This window comes from Copadichromis virginalis, linkage group LG5 (assembly GCF_057382275.1).
Source record: "Copadichromis virginalis isolate Kocher_CV1m ecotype Utaka linkage group LG5, C_Virginalis_male_GT1.1, whole genome shotgun sequence".
Taxonomy (NCBI): domain Eukaryota; kingdom Metazoa; phylum Chordata; class Actinopteri; order Cichliformes; family Cichlidae; genus Copadichromis; species Copadichromis virginalis.
The window spans coordinates 28,028,975-28,050,536 of NC_140622.1; the positions used below are offsets into that span (position 1 = coordinate 28,028,975).

The 21,562-nt window shown below is 38.2% G+C and overlaps 1 protein-coding gene across 3 annotated transcripts in view; it reads left to right on the forward strand.

Moving 5' to 3' along the window:
- Nucleotides 1-21,562, forward strand: part of mtss1 (MTSS I-BAR domain containing 1) — a 72,510-nt gene that overhangs the window by 21,921 nt on the left and 29,027 nt on the right. For all 3 annotated transcript variants that reach the window (XM_085457220.1, XM_085457221.1, XM_085457222.1), the window contains 2 exons: nucleotides 1,807-1,868; nucleotides 9,289-9,362. In XM_085457220.1, the coding sequence (XP_085313346.1) occupies nucleotides 1,807-1,868; nucleotides 9,289-9,362 (136 nt within the window). The remainder of the gene's footprint in view (nucleotides 1-1,806; nucleotides 1,869-9,288; nucleotides 9,363-21,562) is intronic.

Here is a 21,562-nt window from a genome sequence, read left to right on the forward strand (position 1 = left end):
TAAATAAATCACAGATATGACACACAACTGTTTTAATAGCTGAATATTCTGGCTTTGTAAAAGATCCCTGAAGCAAATTCAGTTAAATTTTTAGTTTTACATTTTTTTCCAGACAGAGTAGAGGGAAAATGAACACATTTCTAAAACAAATACTCGAATAAATCTGAATATGTAAATCAGTTACCAGAGCATGTTTGCAAACCTTGACAAGCAGTTGGACCTGGCTGATCGAAAGTAAGCATGGCCTCAAAAAGAGAGCTGGAATGCATTATACAACTCCTTTCAAAAAAGAAGTCAGTTTCTCGAGCAGTTCAGGCTGTTGACCAAAGAACTGATTATGATATATATGTTTAAAGATGCAATTAATTAAGCTAATTTGATTTGCTTGAAGTATGTTTCACAAAAAAACTAGTTTTGCCTGTTATGTGGGATGTGTTTATTTGTTGCAAGTAAGCACATTTGGTGCTCCCAAGATTTTTTTCCAGGGGTTTGTACAAAACAAAAAAAGTAGCCATGACAAGTCTCCAAACTACTAACATTTTTCTAACTTTGGTATTTTAATATGTTGGCTTTCCAGCTAGCAGTTAGTGCACTGATGACGTCATGTGAAGTAGGTTTTGCATTGAGATCCCTGGTGTTCATGCCATCTTTTGTTTTTGTTGAGCCCTTAGGGTGTGTTAAATTGGTAAGGAGATTTAAAGCTTTAGGGATTAGGCAACTAATTGATTAATCAGTTGAATTTCTCATGTTTTCAGTGTTTGTTTTTTTTGAGTGCAGGTTAAAACTGACATCATGAACATTATGATGGATTCAGAGTGTGAACTGCAGTTTCATGGCAAATCAGCGACATCTGCATAAGAACATTAGTTTGCTCATGTTTAGCGCCACTCGGGTGTTTCTGCTCATTAGTTGTCAGGCTCAGAATCCCCATCCCCTGTCATAACACGCATCTAGAAGCAAAAAGTAACATGCCGAACAGCTGATAATTGCTTTGTTTTTTTTTGTTATGTTAGAGAAAATCTGGAGAACTCTAAATATATGTGAATGTTAGATCCCCTAGGATTCAGTTAAGAGCTGCATTTATTGCTTAAATCTGTCATTAGTTAACTGAAAACTGGCAATAAACTATCCAGCAAAATAGAAAACAAGGTTTTTGTCAAACCTTTCACTTATATTCAGTATTTATTTTTAGATTTTCCATCTCATTTGACCTAAATGTTTTACTTTCTTTAATACCTTCATGCTGCCCCCCCCCCCCCCGCATTTGTACATTTCAGACCTCTGTTCTCTTTCTGTCATCCTGATTTTCATTTTGATTAAATCCCAAATTCATTTAAGTGGAGTCCATTAATCCTCACTGGATTTAATACTGCAGCTGTAATGCTCTGCTAAAGCACTGACAACATATTTTCTGTAGCACCTTTCTTTCTCTTAACATAGTTTGTTGGAATATGAACTCCCCTTAGGACTGTAATTTTTCAGTTTTTGTTTCACAGAGTGTTGATGTTGAATGCTCCTGTTGGATTCAAATAGGTCAAATGTTTCAGCTTTACGCGTCTCTGTTCAGTTTTGTGTGATTTGTTTTCTACACATTCCAGTCCTGTGCAGACAAATGTCTGGCAAGTTTAATACTAATACCTAAATAATGCCCCTTTCTCCCTTCGTTAAGGCTACAACTCCTTCAGGATTATGGCTGTGAAAGAAATATTGTTAACATCTCTTTTAGATTTAAGGAATCTTGTTGCATCCTGACTTGTGTTACAGAGGTTTAATGCCCTCATTTGTCTTCTCATTTCCCCCCCGCAGGCCAGTTATCCTACATGGGAGGACTTTGTATCCAAAGGAAATAAACTGCAGTCACAGCTCAGGTAAGAGGCACATTTTAACCCCTTTTTTGTGTGTGTTTTTAAATCAGCAGCTCATTATTAACATGAAACATTTTCACCTGTAGAGCAGATTAACCTGTAGATGAGTATGGGCTCAAAATGTGGTCATAAATATTTTGTACTTGTAAATCAGTTTTGTACTTGTAAAAAAAAATTGTGTGCGTAAAATAGATTTGTGTGTGGACTTAGCCAAAAAAAACCCCTGCAAGTTACAACTACGAATTTTGACCCTATTTTTCTTCCTTTCATCTGATTGGTGAATGTCATGTCAATCACAAATGTAACAATCCAATCAGAGAACAGATGGGTTTGGCTGTCGGAGGGGCGCTTTTTTTGAACTGCAGGTCTTTGAAGGGAATAAATGCCCTTTTACATGCCAACCCAGCATTTTACTTCATCACCACGAAGTAAAACAGTCTGTGGTCGTCCGAGTTTGGTGATTTTTGTGTCACAGGACTACGTGTTTAATACAGGGACTTCCACAGCCTTTTCACCAGCGCTGCGGACGCGGGGGGGGGGGGGGGGGGGGGGGCAGTGTTTTGGAAATGACAGTCTTCATTACAAAGCTTTCTTCGTTATGAATTAGCATAGATGTTTTTATTGAACATTTGAAGAACTAGCAAAAAAACCCCACAAACTCTTGTAGTTCACATGAAGTCAGAGATAAAAACGACAAGGAGCAGGTGCATCTAGTACAGGTAGAGCTGCTGCAAAAACCCACAGAGCCCAGCAGCCAGCAACAAATTCTGGATCCTTTGCTTTTAGTTAGCAGTTAGCATTAGCAGCACATCCTGCGTCCGATGTGAAAGGACTTTTATGCTGCGCACTGTGACTCACAGCAATGGTCCCGGGTCAGCCCTGACGTTGTGTTAAACTAATCCTAAAGTAATAATGGTATTTCTAACCACTGACATACCACAACTTTATCCTTTCAACAGCTGCTGAAAGTAAGGGGACCTAGCTGCTATCGGATATTTATATAGAGATTACCCTTCAAGGACCTGCAGTTCAAAAAAGTGCCCCTCCGACAGCCAAACCCATCTGTTCTCTGATTGGATTGTTTAATTTGTGATTGACATGACATTGACCAATCAGCTTAAAGGAAGAAAAATAGGGTCAAAATTCGTACTTGTAACTTGCAGGGGTTTTTTTGGGCTAAGTCCACACACAAATCTTTTTTACGCACGCACAAATTTTTTTTACACATACAAATCTTTTTTATGCACACACAAATTTGTTTTTACACATACAAATCTTTTTTACAAGTACAAAACCGATTTACAAGTACAAAATATTTATGACCACATTTTGAGCCCATAGATGAGGTCTCCTAACTGTATCACAAATTTTTGGTCATAACCTATTGTATAAAACCAGATATTGCCGTTTCACGCAACGATACTGTTTTCAACCACTCATCAAATCATCAAAGACAAGCTGTTGAACATGTCATAAGTGTGTCACAGTGACATGTTAGTTTTAACAGTTTTGCATGTTTCTCCTCTATTTATTCTCTCACTACCGAGTGTTATATTTTTGTTGTTTAACTCATTCACTGCCATTGACGTCTCTAGCCGTCAGTTGCAGTGAATGAGTCAATGGGTTTAACTCATTCACTGCCAATGGCTGGCAGTGAATGAGTTAATAGTGACTTACAAACTGTTTTTGGTGTTGGTAAGTAGGGCTGGGCGATATGGCCTAAAATCCATATCGCGGTATAATTTGAAGCATTTGCAGTAATGATATATATCGCAATATATTTTTTCTTCCGTATTTTCTGCACCATAAAGGTGGAATTAAAATCTTTTAATTTTCTCGAAAATCGAAAGTGCGCCTTATAATCCGGTGTGCCTTATGTATGAATTCTGGTTGTGCTTACTGACCTTGAACCGATTTTATGTGTGACACGGCCCTCAAAAATCTATCAAAAATGTTTTAAGTACCACTTTGGTGAACTACGAAGCCACACCACTTGATGGATTGCCGGAGCATTACGGCTTCCGTAGTCAGAAGCCTCAGTATATAATATATAATGATGTGCTACGTGATTGCTAGTGACACAGCTATGTTAGCATAACATAAACAGTGAAGCTAGAGGATGAACGCTAACTTCTTTCCACTCGATAAAAGTTAATGTGAGGGTCAAATGCAATCGCATGGCAGGATGCTGTAAACGAACCAAACTTCAGTCAGGACAACAACTGAGATAATCCATCCACAATACGAGGTTAGTTATTAATATACTGCAACAACATGGGAATAGAGCAGCTGTGAGAGAATTCAACATTCAAGCGCAGTTTTTGGCTTTCTTCAAATTCCAAAACGTGCTTCCTCTCTTCACTATTACTGTCGCCCAGCATAATTTGCAGATGATACTGCTTGCAGCTGCTGCGATGCTTTCGACCAAAGCAGGCGCAGCTTGATGACACTATCAACATGCACTTTCACGGTAGAGCGGTATAGTCAAAATCTCTACCGTTGGCCAAATTCATATCGTTTCTACCGTATACAGTTTCTACTGCCCACCCCTATTAGTAAGGGAAATTATTTATCTTAAAAGGGAAAAAATTGCTAAATGAACCAGAATTTTTTTTTAATAACTTCATAGTTTAAATATATGAAGGTCATGACCATCCCTATTTAAAATAGGAATGTGACTGTTTGATATCTTTTATCAGTCAGAAAATCTTGTTGATCATCCTGCAACTCAGCAGAACATTGTCAGTTTCCCTGAACTATAATTGGATGGCATGTTGCCAAATACTTAGTCATGTTTTTTCAGTTCGTTTTTCCATAGAAAATATTTGCCCACGATGACAAATCAACCGCATCCTGTCTTGTGTCGTTGTGACATCAGTTTTAGGTCGCAGATGAAACACTAAGAGATTTGGGCTTTTAGAGATTAAGAGACTAAGAGATTTTTAGAGTGTAAGGTAGGGCTGCACGATTTTGCATAAAATGAGAATCACGATTTTTTTGGCTTAGAATTGAGATCACGATTCTCTCACGATTTTCTTTTCCAGTATAAATATTTATTGCACTTATTAACTGCTCATCAACTTCGTAACAGTTGAGACTGAACATAAAATAAACATAAAAACAACAAATGTCTCACGTTTTGTTGTTGCCGCAAAATGTTGTACTGCTTGAAATTCCGTCTCCACCGTTGCTCGACACTGCGTGTTTAGAGCAGGTAGTGCAACAATAGAAAAATAGTTGCGGGACAGCACTGTGTAGCGTTTGTCTAGGGTGTTGATCATTTTCCTAAATCCCTCGTTTTGCACAGTGTTGATGGGAGCCATATCTTTGGTCAGGTGATAAGTGATAGCCTCCGTAATTTCCACACATTAAAGGCCAGTCCGTGAAAATATTGTCGGCCATAAACCGGTCCGTGGCGCAAAAAAGGTTGGAGACCGATGTTTTAACCGATGCATGAAACTATACATTTTTAGACATAAGTTGTAACGGCCGCCGTTTTCTTTGAGTATTTATTACACGGCGTGCTGCGGAGAAAAGCCTGTTCTAACGTTTGAGTCTAAGGTTTATTTTTAGCACCCGGCGGCTCTTTTTTTTTTTTTTTTTTTTTACTTCTCATCCGTAAATAATCTGCTCTTTCATGTGATTCAGTTTATTTTGAAAAGTCTCAAAAGGATCTTGAGCTTTATTGTGAAAGGTTTATGTGGAACATAAACAAGCGGACACGCGATGCTGTTACCGTTGTTGTTGCTAACCACAACGCATAAAAACAGGCGCTTGTCCGTCTGTAGTGTGGTTATATTAAATATAAGAGAAAGAGAGAACTTTAAGAAATTAATATAGCCACTACAGTGACCATCAAAACCATGATCAAAAGGGTGAAAAAATATTGCCGTAAACAGTTTATTTTGCGACACCACGAAACAAACGATAGCGTAAAATGAAACTATAGAGGTTTTTATATCGTCATCCGATATATATCGTTATATCAAACAGCCCTACTGGTCATTGTTGTATTCTGTCGTTTTACATGAAAGCTGCACATGTTCTGACCCAGGCTAATTCTGTCCAGTAGCTGGCTTGGTTTAATGACAGTATAATTGCTGAATTTCCCAGTAGGCCAGTTTACTTTGATAAGCATCGCTCTGCTTGCTGTAGCCAGTCACAGTCCATTAGCCCTGCCAGTCAGCCAGCTATGCACACACAAAGCTACAGATACAGGCATAAATAAAGGGCATCCACTTTGCTCTAATGTTTAATGCTACTTAAAATATCAGCTGTGGATAATTTGCACACACAAAGCTTTATTTCACACATTAACTTCACAGTTATATTTATTCATACAGCCACCAATAAAGATTGTTTGTTTGTTTGTTTATTAATTCACTTTTTCTCGATACCTTCTAGCCTCATTAACACTAAAACTTCACCAGGTAGTATTTCATAGCTTGAATTATGAAAACACAAAATACAGGCATGTCATGATTTGCAAGAGGTCCAAAGGCCTCAAAATGGAACATTGTCTGATGCAGTTGAGCTGGTAAAATGCTGTAATCGTAGTCAAAAGGAGGAAGTTTTGACAACAAATAGCTTGAGGCATGCAGAAGAGTTGGACTCTTCTGCATACTGGGCACACATTTAGGATATATGTGTAAATATAAATATTCACTGGAATTCGCATAAACGTATTTCCTTGTAGTACAGAATTGACAAAATAAAGTTTAACTTTCAGGCTGATCATCGAGGGTGATGAAACAGTTAACTCCATTTTTCCTGTCTCTTTTCATGCATGAACTGTTAAGCTTGACTAGCAGACAAATTTTGCTGATAACAGACATGATGACATAACACTTCTTTAAAAATGAAAGATTCAAATGAGTTTACAGTTATAATAAATATAACAAGTCCGTTTCACTTGACATCTTTTATCAGTGATGGCTCATTGCTGCACCATTTTTAATAGCAAAAAATATGTTTCTGCAGTTGGGCTAATTAGAGATTTCAGCTAAAACAAACAAACAAACAAAACAGTCAGACTCTGGTCTGTAGATCTGTAGTTTAACTTTAAAGCAGCAGTTACAAGCTGAAAAGACAAGCTGAAGCCTCTCTTAGGCTCCAGTGGGGTTTTCAGTCTTGCTAAAGTATTTGGGACTCTGTGTTTTTCTGCAGCACCACCAGAGTGTTCATTCAGTGAGGGATTTAGATGGAGAAGATCAAATACATATTTGCACATACAGAGCTTCAAGAGTGTGTTTAATTATATTATATGTTTCTTGTAGTCTGACTGTGTGTCTATGTGCTACAACACATTATTGTTAATGCTGGGACTGTTATTAGGTGTTTTTGGAAAGTTATTAAATTAAATTATTGTTAGTTACTTCTGTTCAGTTATTATATATAATTATGGACAGTGTGCACCAATTAACATGTTCTCTGGTTAATGCACCAGATTTATTCCTACCTTTATAAGTCTACTGCTGGTGCATTGATAGGACAACATGCAAAATCATATGGGCACAGCAAATTGGTAAATACGATTTAAACAGTGTGGTATAATAAAATATATTTAAAGGCACTTGAGCACAGACAGTTAAGAAAACACGACTCCAGTTCATGCTGTCTTTTTTCAAGATGGTATAAAGTTGGTATGAAGATGGAATTCATTAAGTGGATCTAAGCATCATCAACTAAAATTAAACCAATCTCTGCTACACTTGATGTAACCTAACTCTGACCATGAAACCACAGCCACTGTGCACCAGTCCAATACACTGTTGTTTACTTTAAATCCATCACAGTACAGCAAACTAACCTGTATCCTGCACTAACCTGCAGAGTGTTTAATGCAATCTTTAAATAACAAAATTAGTCTGTCTCAGTTTGTATAGGAAAAAACATAATGTCACAGATACAAACCCAATATCTGATTTAAAAACATGAGGACTTAGATGTGAGCTTTATATTTCCAGCTTATCAAATAACCACTGAGCAGTGCTTGTATAGCATTTACTATTGTTGTTGTTGTTGCTGTTATTATTATCATTATTATTATTATTATTGTAATTGGTTCATTAATTTGTTGAGTCATTTGACTATTTATTTTTTAATGTTTACACTTTTATTCTTCCATATTTTCTAAAAAGTTGTAAATTGGATTGTTGTCTTCAGCCTATCCTGTTTGTGAACTGCATTGTTAAGTGTGTGTGTGTGTGTGTGTGTGTGTGTGAGAGAGAGAAAGAACTCTTTGGTCTTAATATGAAAGAGAATTTCCACTGAGGTCAGATGCACAAACTAGAGACAGGAGTGTCATATGATCTTCTTAGTTTGGCTTTCAGAGATAATGACTGTGTGTGCGTGTGTGTGCATACGTGCACTTGCGCAGCTATAGAAGCATAGACCTGACTGGTAATTGACACACATACACAGACAAAAGATCCATTGATGTAGCTGATGTGCGCCTCTCAAGGTCTCCAGTTGCACTCCTAACACTGGCCTTTGCAGGTGATTGGACTCATTTATCTTCACCAGACTGACTTTCATAATAAAAGTGTGGGGGGGGGGGGGTTTGGTTTTTTTTTCCTCGAGTAGTGCAGAGGCTTGTTCGGGATGCATCTTCTGATTTTGTGTCTGTGTGTGTGTGTGTGTGTGTGTGTGTGTCTTTCAGATTTAGAAAAAGTTCTTATGGTGGCACTTATGTGTCTGATTACCTGACCTATTTATTCCCACTGTTGCAGATTTTAACAGTTTGTCCAAACCCCAAAGGTACATACTGTATGCTGTAGTCACTTTGTTTATGATTCTGTATCAAATAAGCCATGCCTGATACCAGTGTGCACCCTCTGAAATGGGAACTTCTGATAAACACTGCTCAAGTGTGAACTCATTTAAGATTTTGTCCTTCTCGTCACATCTAATTTGTTTGCGTTGGCGGCTTCGTGGTCCTCAGTGAGTCTGAGCGTGACCACAGTTCCAGCCTCATGCAAATGTTCATCAGAGAGTGAGAGACTTTTTTCGTTTTAAACGTTACCATCCAACGGAAGTGTGGACGCAATGCCCATTAAATTGTGAGCCTGTGTCTCTTTGAAACTTGATTGAGACCCGAAGCACAAATAAGCTCTGCAAGACACCTCATCAGTGCGATAGAGCGTATTTACTAAAGCTAGTAAAAATCTAAAAAGGAGGTTTTTGTGTGGTATTTAACTTAATCCATCTAAAGAGTTGTTGGTTCTTTACAATGTCATGCTTGTGCTTTCAACCAGTTGATCGTCTACCTACGCATGTTGCCATGACACTGTGTGTTGGGCTTTTCTTGGAGGAGTTAATGCAGTGGCGTCTTTTGCTTTCTAAACCTGAACAAATGATAGCATGATGGAATGATATTATGTGTACATTAAGCACGACAGGTAACACGTGTTGTTTGTTTCAGAACGACCATCGTGGTGACCGGAGCCTTCCTGGATGCTTTTCAGAAGGTGGCAGACATGGCGACCGGAACCAGAGGTAACCACACGCAGATACACACACACACACACACACACACACACACACACACACACACAGTTGACACGTTACTGTCTGTGGCCCAGTTGTTATCATCTTGCTCTGTGTTTTTATGTGACTCACAGCAAATCAAGATAAATGTTTTCTCTCTTTCTTTCTCCTCACAATGTGATCTTTCACTGTTTCTCTTTTTATTATAAATAGTAACATCATGAGGGAGCTAATTAGCGCTGTTAACTCTCCGTGGACAGTATGTGGGTGGGATAGAATATCAAGTAAAAACCATTAACCATTGTGCTACTAAAGGATGGTATGTGGCAGGACAAGCCCCTAGCTAATTGTCAGTACATTGCTCGTTCTATCTGCCTTTCTTTGATGGCCCAGTGATTGAGTGGCAAACTGTCCAGGGTATACCTCCTCACCATAAGTCGGGCTAAGTGACAACATGGCTAATTTTGTGTGTTAAAGAACCTTCGATTGCGTTCTATCAGGCAAATGCCATAAAGTGCTCTAGTTCACCAGAAAAAGCTTTTTACATATCAGGTTTAATCTAATGCTATTTTTGTTTACTTCAACTAATGAAGATTATGCTGTTGATGTTAATAAATAATGAACAGTTAATTAAACATTTTTAAGGGCTGTGATTAGTCTGCTGGACATACTCAACAAAAACTTGAACAAAAAGCAGTCACTAATTCAAATCCTACTGTAGCCTGTGGGTGCTTTTCGGTTTGCATGTCCTCAGGTAACATCTCAGGTCATCTGAGAAGTCTAATAATTTTGTTGAAAATGTATAGAAGAAATGCAAATTTGTCTGTAACTAAGGCTGTAAAAGGCTCTGTGTCATGGTTAAGACCATGACACATTTTAATGTGGGATTCTCTGTTTAGTCTCAGCCAAGATTTTGAAATGATTTCTTGTAGTTCTGGTTATTATTGGAAATATTGAATCAGGGAGTGCTAAAGAAAATGTGTGTGTGTGTGTGTGTATAAGTGAGAGGGTTGACAGTGAATTGATTAACAGCCTTTAGGATACAATCTGTAGACAAAATTTGTAAACCGCCTCATCACATGTTTCCTTCATAGGTCACAGATAAACTGTAGTTCCTGCTACTTGAATCCAAGTAGCAAAAAAAATAAATAAAAAATGAACGAACATTTTTGCGTTCTGAATCGATCAAAATCTCCAACATATAAGGTTTACGGTTTTTCATATACTCACCCAGCTGGCATAGGCTCCAGACCTCAGCAACTCAGAGCCAGTATTGCCAATACCAATACTTTTAACTTATAAAGGCAGCATATGTAGGGGAGGGCAGTGTGTAATGATTTATAGGGTGAATCATAATCGTCCACTAAATCACTACGATTTACAATTTCCACATTAATAAGTTAACACAACAAAACACAACTTTCAGCTTCTGTATTTTGAAGTTGGGGTTCTTTGAGACCTGGAATGTAAATGTGCCTGTTTATAAAGCACTTTGGGTCATCTTCTGTTCCTTAAATGTGCTAATGGATTTAAATAAAATATACAGTCAACTCAAAACGTTCAGATCTTTTTTTGGTGCATGTTTAAGGTATATTTTTTCATTTCCTAAAAAATAATTTATTTAACACAATTCAGTGGGCTACATGCTGTACTTAGAGGAAAAAAGTAAAGTATCGATCCTGTCATGATGGTATGGATCCAGTACCAATACCAGCGTTAGTATCATGTCTGACTTGTAGATGTTGGAGAACGGTCACTTAAACAGAAATTACAGCATCATGAATTACAGAAGATAAACTTGCATACAGATTAGTAGAGTGGTGAAAATGTGGAAGGTTTTAGATACATTCCTCTTGACTTGCATATTCAGTTTTTCCAGTAGTGTCACACTACAGTCATTCAGTGGTAGACCCTAACATGCCAAGAGAAACTGCAGTGTGCCAAGAAGTCGGGGCTTGATTGCAAGCTAGTAAACATGGATGCTGTAGGTTTTCATTTTTTTTCTTTTTGTAAGACCTTTGCAGGTGGCTTATGGCCTAGAAAATAGTGCAATTCATTGATCCCCCAGTGAGCAATGTTGAAGCATAATTTTAGTTTACAAGAAGACTTCATACAGCCTGCCAACTCATTCAAGTTTAAGAAGGCACAAAATGTTTCAGTTCAGGTTGAGAGAATTGTTAATCAGAACCTGTTTGGTACAACATCAGAAGTCTGTTCTGCCTTGTATAATCTGTATCTTGGTATTTCTGAACTTGCAACAATTATATGAATGACATAATCGGAGGGTATTCATAGTTATTTTATATATTTATATATTTTATATTCATTTTCACTACAAAGCTTGTGTTTTGTTTATTATTTCAGACTAAAGAATTTAGAGTTTCTAACTGTTAGTGATGCCGCAGTGTTTGTTTGAGTCTGGAAACTGAAGAGGTGTCTGGACTCGGAAACTGCTAATGATGTATGATGTAAGAAGCAGATGGTCACCTGCTCACCAACTTAGCCGGCACCCAAAATCACGTGCTGTTTAATGCAGCCCTAGAAGAAGGACATTACTCAGCAAAATCTATCTAGAAGAAATAGATTTTGTAAAAAGTTTTAAAATGTGAATCTGTAGAAATGTTTTTACTGTTTATAGCTATAATAGTTGTCTCTGGATCTGTAAGGGTCTATCACCCAGTCTGCATTTGGTGCCACATGACTGAGGGTTGGGTTGCCTTAGGGCTGTGTGATATAACGAAATATACTAGATGCCAAAATTAAAACATCTATCGTTTCATGTTACATGCTATCGTTTGTTTAGTGGCGTCGCAAAATACACTGTTTACGGCAATATTTTCTTTCATTGTTTGGTCACCATACAGAGAATAACAGCATGGCCAGTGAAGATGAGGCAGAACCAGGTAGCTCCAAACAGAAGGACCAGTCAAAAGAAATCGAGGACCTTATTCCTAAGCAAGGGGCTACCTCTGTAGCATTGACATGGTTTGGTTATGAAAAGTCTGACATGGACCAGAAAACTACTCTGCAAATTATGCCGCAAACCGGTCAACACCACAGACTCAAACATGACAAACCTCTTCTACCACCCACGTGAGAATCGCGTGAAAGTGTATAAAGAGAGTTTATGGATGAGAAGCAAATAAGAGTGGTCAGGTGCTCAAAATAAACCTTAGACTCAAATGTTAGAACAGGCTTTTCCCCCGCAGCACGCCATGTAATAAATACTCACAAAGAAAATGACAGCTATTGCAACTTCTAAATATATACTTTCATGCATCGGTCAAAACACTCGACTCCAGATAAACGACGCCCAGATGAAAACACTTCACGCAAGTCGAGTTGCCCGAGTTTCACAGAATTTACAGAAAATGCACTATTGTATGAAATATATCGTTATCGGGATGAAAAATGTCTTATATTGGGATATGAGATTTTGGTCATATCGCACAGCCCTAGGTTGCCTTGTTTGCAGTCAATCAGCCTCTGTTTGGCTGCTGTGGAGATCTCCAAAGAATGTCTTTTCCTGTTGTTTCCCAATCTATATGTTGTCAGGAGGGAAGGCAGGGACCAGCTGTTGCCCTTTTAAGATGGACTTTACATCCAATACTTTGTGCCAGACTCCTGTGTATCCCTCATCAAATCATCCACCTGTTTTTTTTTTGCTATTTTATGTTTGTTTTTCAATTAAAATGGGCTATATTTATATTTAAATTTCTTCTAAAATGTCTTATAATTCCTAAATATAAAATAATTCGGAGCTCACCTCAAGGGCTTTAGGAATGTCACCATAAGTGTAATTAAAACAAATGGTATTTAATTCACTTGCACTTTGTTCATCAAGAAAATGGACATACTAAACATCCAAGTCAGACCCCCTGTTTTAACTATATTGACCACGCACCCTTTCATGCTTTTGTGCATGGTCACACCTCCCAAAGGAAAGTGTTAATTTAATGAGTAGTCATGCTAAATAAATGAAATTATAATTACTATCCAAATTATAAAAATTAATTATATTTTGTGCCGTAATCAAACCTTGGTTCTTGTTTGGCACAGCGGTGGATGTAGGAAGGTTACCATCTGTTGGCACTTAGTTCAATGTGAAGCTGATATAGCCTTCACACACTGCGCGTTGATGAGACGCATTCCTCTGTTGTGCATGCGCGCGCATCTGCATAGTGTTTTGACAGCTGCCTCATCCCCCTCATTCTCTGCAGTCTCAACTCAGCTGTCCAGTGTGTGAGAGAAAAGGCAGACAAAAGAAAAAGGAACAGCTGACTTTAAGCAGGGCCAATGCATTTAACACACACTCCTACACATGTTCACTTTTAACACTGGCAAGTCCTGGCATCTTGTAAATTCCGTAATTGTTTTCTCCTTTTCAGCCCCTTGAATTGCCTGCAGGGGACTACATGTATGTCAGAACTGGTTTGGCGGGTCTATGTGTAGGCACTTTGTTTGCTTTTCATGGTAATACTCATGATGTCATAGTTTTGTGGTATGGGAAACGGAGAAGTTGTGCATTTGAATTTTTTTTTCTACCAGGACAGACAGACAGACATGAGTGACAGGTATCAGTTGGTGTCTTGGTCAAAGGTGGCATTGTTCAGCATTGCTGAACACCCCATGTTGCTGTTTCTCAATGTGGAAACGTGTCAGGACAACTTTCAGTGACAGCTGACTTTAATTGTTCGTTATCCACTTTCATGCTTCATAGACGCTGACAGCATCCTTGTGTTGTGTCAATACCTGTAACATCAGTTGTTGAATACAGCCAGAAAAGGCATGCGAAATAAAACCACACAGGTAAACTGTTGTAATTGAAGATTTTATTTTTTGACTGGACAGTATAGCTTTATTTAAAGTCTGCTTCCCACATATGCAACTATCAAAAAAATATGAAACTGTCTCTCCCTCCAAACGTCATAAAGTCACATTTATGCCATAGGATGCCGTTTGATTGATGGCAGCTGATTCTCATGTGTTGATTTTTTTGTCATAGGTTCCTGTTACAGGCATTGGCACACTTTAGTAAACATCCAGTTTTAAAAAAATATTCTAATAGGTGACCTCACAAATCAGCAAAGCCAGAAAATCTTTGTCCTGTGAGACATTTCATCCTCCTTTATCTGCTTTTGTTGTTGCTTACCAAACTGAGCACTTTGGCATGATTACAATTGAAACTGGCAGATTATTGCTAAATCCACAGAACTATGAGGCATCTTTTCTTACTGAGCTGCAGCTACTTCAGACCTTAAGGTGGTGTGTTAATATCTATTCATGCATTCATTTTCATACGCTCCAGTTCAGAGTTGTGGGGGCTGGAGCCTATTTCAGGTGTCACAGGGTGAACGTTTGGGAACGTCCTGGACAGGTTGCCAGTCTGTCACAGGGTTAATGTGTTAATGTAAGGCCCCATAATTCTCAACAAGAAGCTGGTTTAGAAAATAAGTCGGAGCTTTTAAAGCCACTTATGAACTCATTGCATTGAGCCATTGCTTTAAAGCAATCAACACCTGATCGGTTAGAGTATCCCTAAATGGAAGAGGTGATACTGTCTAAGGCTGCTGACTGGCTAATGTCACCTCTTTTTCCGATGCGTGTGTGTGGGGGATAGGGCTGCCACGATTAGTCGACTAGTCACGATTACGTCGACTATCAAAATCGTCGACGACTGATTTAATAGTCGACGCGTCGTTTGAAGCTTTGCAAGATCCCAAAAGACGCAGGAATAAGTAGTAGGATTTAAGAGTGTAATAACGGACTGAAACAGAAGATGGCAGCACTGCATGTACAAGGATGCCAGCTGCCGTTAAACCCCGAAGAAGAAGAAGCTGTGTCCCAGAATTCATAGCGCAGCCCAGCGCAGTTTACAACAATGGCGGCAGCTAGTTAGTTTTAATATTACTCTCATTATTCTTTCTGGGTCACAAAATAAACGTTTAGGCAAGAATGTAGCTGTGTAAACCTCAAATATCTGCTCAGTTTATCAAGACACCACATATTTTCAAAAGAGCTCCGACGTTTTCGGAGACGTCTGTTACCCACTAGCTCGATAGCGAGCCCGGGGCAAGGCTCACTAGAGCCCGTGAGAACACCGGACTCCCGGCAAATCGTCTTCAAACCCACCGCCGTCTTTCGCTACTCAGGTTAAACATGATATATGAGTCACTTAGATAACTTAAAAATGTTATTGTTTGGCTTTTTTAGTATTTTATTTGTTCCTGAGTAAATCTGTTTGGCTGAGATTAAAGTTGAAAAGAGATTAAAGGTGCTCGAGAATATACTCCAGTGTCCTGTTATATTTTAGATAGCAAGGAGTTTATTAAACACCACCGAAACAATCTGCAAATTTCATTTAAATTTAATAAACTATCATCTTGTCTTTATTTTTAGTTAGCACATACCTTAAACACTTAAAGCTGTAAGCTAATGATAGTTATATAAGAGCAGATGCATGCTAGTGCAATAAGCTGTACGTTTTACGTCCAATGGATGATGATCTGACTAGTCGACTATCAAAATAATCGTTTGTGGCAGTACTAGTGGGGGATAGGATGGGTTATCCAATTAAATCACATGTGATTTAATTCTGTTATATTTCAGTAAACAATGATAAAGGCTCTCCTCTTTCTCATGGCTTTAACTGAGAACTAACTAATTCCTGCATTGATTTAAAGTCTTTGAGTGTCTTCCTCTTCTAATTTCTATGAGTAAATGAATGCCAGTATTTATTAATGTTAATTTTAAAGTGTGACAATAAGAACAGCACTAGAGTTCAATAAATCTCATCACAATCAGCTGATTTTCAAAGCAGGTTCCCCTCCTCTCTTGATTCCACATGACTGGTTTCCTCAGTAACCAAGGAACTGTTGACGTCTTTAGCATCATGGGGCTTTCAAAGCACACACACAGTTACACACACAGAGATCACAAGACGACCTACTGAGTCCTGACTAATTCCACCAGAGGTTTCCTAAGGTCAGCTTTCTCTGCATGTTTGCTTGCTCAAGTATTGCAGAGGTAAACATGCAGTTTTCTCTATATTGACTGGTCAGCTGGTCAGTTAATCAATAACAAGTGGATCAATAGAAGGGGAAAGGTTAAATGAGCCACAGTGCATGCAGAAATTGAAAGGCCTTTGAGTCTAAACTGATCAACTATGTAAACTCATGATACATAGGGTTTTTTTCTTCTCCTGATGGCCACAATCACAGTAGGTTTGGAGGAAAAGAAAACACTGGCGGCTAGTCTTGGTGGAACAACTCAGGAGCATAAAAAAAATGACAGGAATTAATTCACACATACACACTTACAGGCTTTTCTGAAAGGGCCACATTATGAGCAGTGAGGAGGAGAGTGAAGCTGGAAAATCTGGGTTTAGGAGAAGGACAAACAGCCCTTGCACTGTTTCTCTGGCGTCGTCATTGGAAAATGGAGGGAAATTATCAGTGACTGGAGTTTTGTTTTTCCTTTTTTTTCCACTTAAGACTGATTGTAGTCATGTAATTCTTATTTACTTACATATATCTTGTTTTGGTGAATTATATTTCAATATTTTTAGAACTCTGTGTCTATGTCTGTGGTAAAAAATCCTAAATAATAATCCTAAATTAGACAAAAATAAGATCAAAACAGTTTGATGCCAATGCTTTGAGTATTAATTTGTCTGATGTGGTTTCCTGTCAAAATTTTGGAGTGTGTCCTTTAAGTATGGCTGGGCAGTTGATCAAATATTCTTTTCAGTTATTATTTATGGCTTCTGATAGTTTAAAGAAAGTCAGTCCCAGAGACTGGTCAGTGATCCCTTGGTGATCACAGGTTACTAAGGAAAAATTGGTATTCCCCAGCCAGTTGGCGAGTAATTGCTAAAAGTGACATAAGTTGCAAATAGGTATAAAGTACTGTACCCCTCCTCCTCCTCGTGATTGTTTAGATCTCTAATAGATTGCCACAGTCGGCCACAATGCCAGTTTGTTTCCAGTTTGTGTTTTTCATGGTTTCATTATCACTCAGCAAGCAGTTGGTGAGTGTTTGCAGACGTCAGTGTGTTCCATGTAGGCTACAGGGAACCTTAGCAATCTGCTAGTGACAAAGGAGTTTTTAAAATTTTATTTATTTATTTTTATTGCAGAACCCTGTTTGTGACTGATTTCACCTAGAAACAGCAAGGAGTGTCTAGCAACTACTTGCTAACTAGTCAGGCAGTAAACATTTTTTCCTCAGCAACCTATAGTTTTCAGGGGTTGCTGATGGGCTCTAAGCTTGTGTGATTGAAGCCTAAAATAAACAACCTCTATATACGATTCCTGCTTCGTCTATGGGCATGTGAAGTTTAACTACTGGTGTTTCGCCAAAAGGATGTGGAAATCGGTGTTGGAGGTCATTAAGGATCTTCTGTAAAGTGGAAGTTACAGAACCACATTTAGGGTGGTGTTTTCAAACAATAGTGGCAGTATTAACGTTATTATGTCAGCTGATGTAATACACATTCCAGCTAATGGCTTCACACAAATCTGCTGGCACACAGATGGCAGCAATATGCTGTCTGTGTGTTGGCTTTCTGTGCCAGAAAATTCAGCAAAGAACATCACAAGTTGAGCAGGATTTAATTTAAGAAAGAAATGCTCCTGGCAAAAATATTAGAAATGGACCGCAAATGGCATATATCAGGCCTCACAAAGACACAGCGTTGTATGATACCCATGGTCAAGCATGATTTACTGGTAACCAAATACGTCTGACCTTTTGGTGTATTTAAAAAAGACTTCAAATTCATAAATGCAATTTCTAAACTGCTTCAGAGCTTTAAATCTGCATTATGTCAAATTCAGAACACAACAAAATGTGAGAATCAAAAACAAACTCACTCCCACACTGATCTTGTCAGGTTACATTTTTCTCTGAAGTCATCTCCACGCCACACGGAGCTCTGTTAGACATGTCTGAACACAATCACAAGAACCGCCCACACTGTTCAATACCTGGTTGCACACTTTTGTTTCACTAGCCCTGTGGGTATTCTTGTTGATATATTGCATTTGACCTTTACACTAAAATGATCCATGAGAGCTGATTGCCTAATCCCAACCTTTTCACAGCCTTTTCACACCATGTGTGATTCATGTCTTATTAAATAAATGTTCACACCATGTGTTAGGGTTAAAGGTCTTTGATTGTTGTCTTATATGGAGGCAAAATAATGGGAGGGTGTCATAACTTAATGTCTTAATGTTGGTTTAAAATGGAGCACTGTAACAAAAAATAATTTCCCCCAGGGATCAATAAAGTATTCTGATTCTGATAACTGTAATTTCTAGGAAATGATGGAAGCACTGGGTTATTTGGAAAACAAAATGAAAGCTATCTACATTGTTGCTTTAAACTTTGGAGACCTGAAACTGCCAAATGGAAATGTAAAAAGAAAACAAAATAAATAAATAAAAATGGTAAATATGGGAACGTCTGAACGATGCTGTGAGGAACGTTACCTTAAAGTGATCCATATCTAAATGACAGAATGTTACACTTTAACATCTGGCTCAAGCTGTCCTTTTTTTTTTTTTTCTTTACCTCTGCTACAGTTGTACATTTAGGGCTGTCAACAATAACAAAAATATATAAATCAAATTTTATAAATTAATATTTCAAAAGAAATGAATATTCACTTGACAAATATTTAACTGTTAATAGTACCAATAAGTGCACTGTATATGCATCATGGTAGTACAGTAGTTAGCACGGTCACCTCACACCAACGCGTCTCCTGGTTTGAACCCCAGGTGAGGCATTTCTTTGGAGTTGGCATGTTTTCCCTGTAGCTATGTGGGCTCCCCACAAGTACTATGGCTTCTTCCCATTGCCCAAAGACATGCATGTTAGGCTGGTGGTTAATTGATCAAAGCTCTGTATACAAGTATGTATAGTTGAAGAGAGAATGATTAAACTCTTCTTTGGAAATACTTTGGATGTTGAACACAGGATGGCAAAAATGTAGAACTTGAACTGCACTGACTGAACAGATTGAAAAAATCTTTATCAATTAGCTCATGATAGAAGCGTCATTGACCGCAGCTGTTTTGATGGAAAGGTAATTATTTTTCTTTATGTGAATGTACTTAACTATGACCTATTTCATTCTGTGCAGGTACCGGTATGTATGACATGTTTAAAACATGTTCAAGACATTCAAACCTGTGTGAAGTTTTTGAATGATCTGGTTTATACAACAAGGGTTATTTGAGCTTAACTTGAACCATGACACGAAACTAAATTTATCTAAAAAAGCCCAGAAAATCTTAGAACTGAGGGACCAGCCCAGACGGTGTTCATTTTCTGTCTACTGTAAGCTCATTAGCCATCGTTATGTCTTAGAATTTTAAATAGAGATTTAAAATGTATTTAAAGACTTAAAAAATATATATTTTTAGGCCTGTTGGAACATCTGCTGTAGCTGTATTAAGATAATGATGATATGACTGTAACATTTAAGATTTAATTGATACCTGAGCTGAGAACTTGAAGTGCAATAGGCAAATAAACACACCTCGCCCCACCCATGAAATGAACCTAAACTTCATACCTGAGAGTACATGTTTATGAATGTTACACATGCTGTCCACCATGTTGCTGCACATGTTGGGCTCATAATTATTTTGTTTAGTTACAGCAGAGAGGAGGTTGAAAGGAAGTAAAGGGGATAACAGAAGTCTGGAGGAGGGGGAGGGGCACTGAGGATGGATAAGAGAGAAAGAAAGAGGATCTATAGAGGCAGATGAAATGATGGACGATTGAGTGAGTGTTAATGTGATAGTCAGTTCAGTTTTACTCTTAAATTGCTCTTTGAGTGGATGAGCAGACACACCTGATCTGCCAGTGTAATTGTCCTTTTGTTTTAAACGTGTCAGTTATGAGTCAGCTTTGCAGCCTATGTGAGCCTTCCTGCTTCCTCCCTGTGCAGGTCTCTGATTTAGATATTCAAACGACACAAAATGAGTCAGTGTGAGCTCACACAGCTCGGTCTCTTTGCTGAAAATCTGCTGTATCACTTTCATCACACTAGAGCTGAGTAAAGTGGATGTCACTAATTGTTCGATTCAGTGTCAGAGTAGGAGAGCTGAAATCACAGAACATACCCACACAGTCACAAATCATCAAAAGACCTTTGCTAGAGGCCTGAAAAACATTGAAAGCACGTCCACATTTGTTTTAAAAGAGAAAGGACAATCTTGCTCCTCAACACCATTGCAAACTCCTCTCTTTTATAGGTAGAATTAATGGTTCCATAGTAGTGTCTGTTTTGTTTTTGGATATGCAGCCGATACAGACCTGCTTGAGGCCTGCTTTATATTTAAAAAATTGCAGTCGGGTAGTATTAGTCAGTGTAAGTAGAATGGGTGTGCCAAAAATGCCAGTTAAATGTCTTATCAAATGAAAACAAAGGACCTTGAGACAACAGCTACGTACTTTCACTTGCATCATAATTAACCTAATTTTAGCCTTGATGACTTTGTGCCATTTATATCTTTTAGACTTCTTATCAACTGTTTAGCACTTCTAATCAGCTGCTGCAAATAGCTTGGAAAGGCACTTTTCAGTTCTTCAAATGAATTTATATCCAGTTTTCACTGAGTACTCCAGGTTCCAGACATACATGTTAGGTCCGGTTTATTGATGAATCCTGTTGGTCAGAATGTAAATTGTTGTATGCCTGACTCTGGGTCATATAGTATATTGCCGACTCATCCAGGGTATACCCAGCCTCTTGTTCTTTGAGAAATAAGATAGACCCAGGGATCTTAAGTTAATCGAATAAACAGTTAAGAAAGTAGGTGGATGGAAAAGGATGATTGACCGACCAGATCAATCTAAAAAACCAAAGCAACTTCCACATACCTCTGGTGCTTAGGATTGTAACCAGTTTAGGAATGTAACTGCCTTTGTTTTTTTGTTTTTTTTTAATTTGAATGAACTAACAGGATTGCTTTGTCAAAAGTTGTCATTTTTGTTGTACAAAAACGCAAACAAAACACAACAAAAGGAAAACGGGCTGTGGAAGTAACGGTTCTGTTTGTTTGTCTCAGACGCTAAAACATTAACAGTTTAACAGGAAGTGTTGTGTCCACAGACACACTGAGTCACACAAAGAAACCTTTATGATGAGCAGAGGACGACAGAGGACTCACTGTTGAAATGAAGAGGCATTT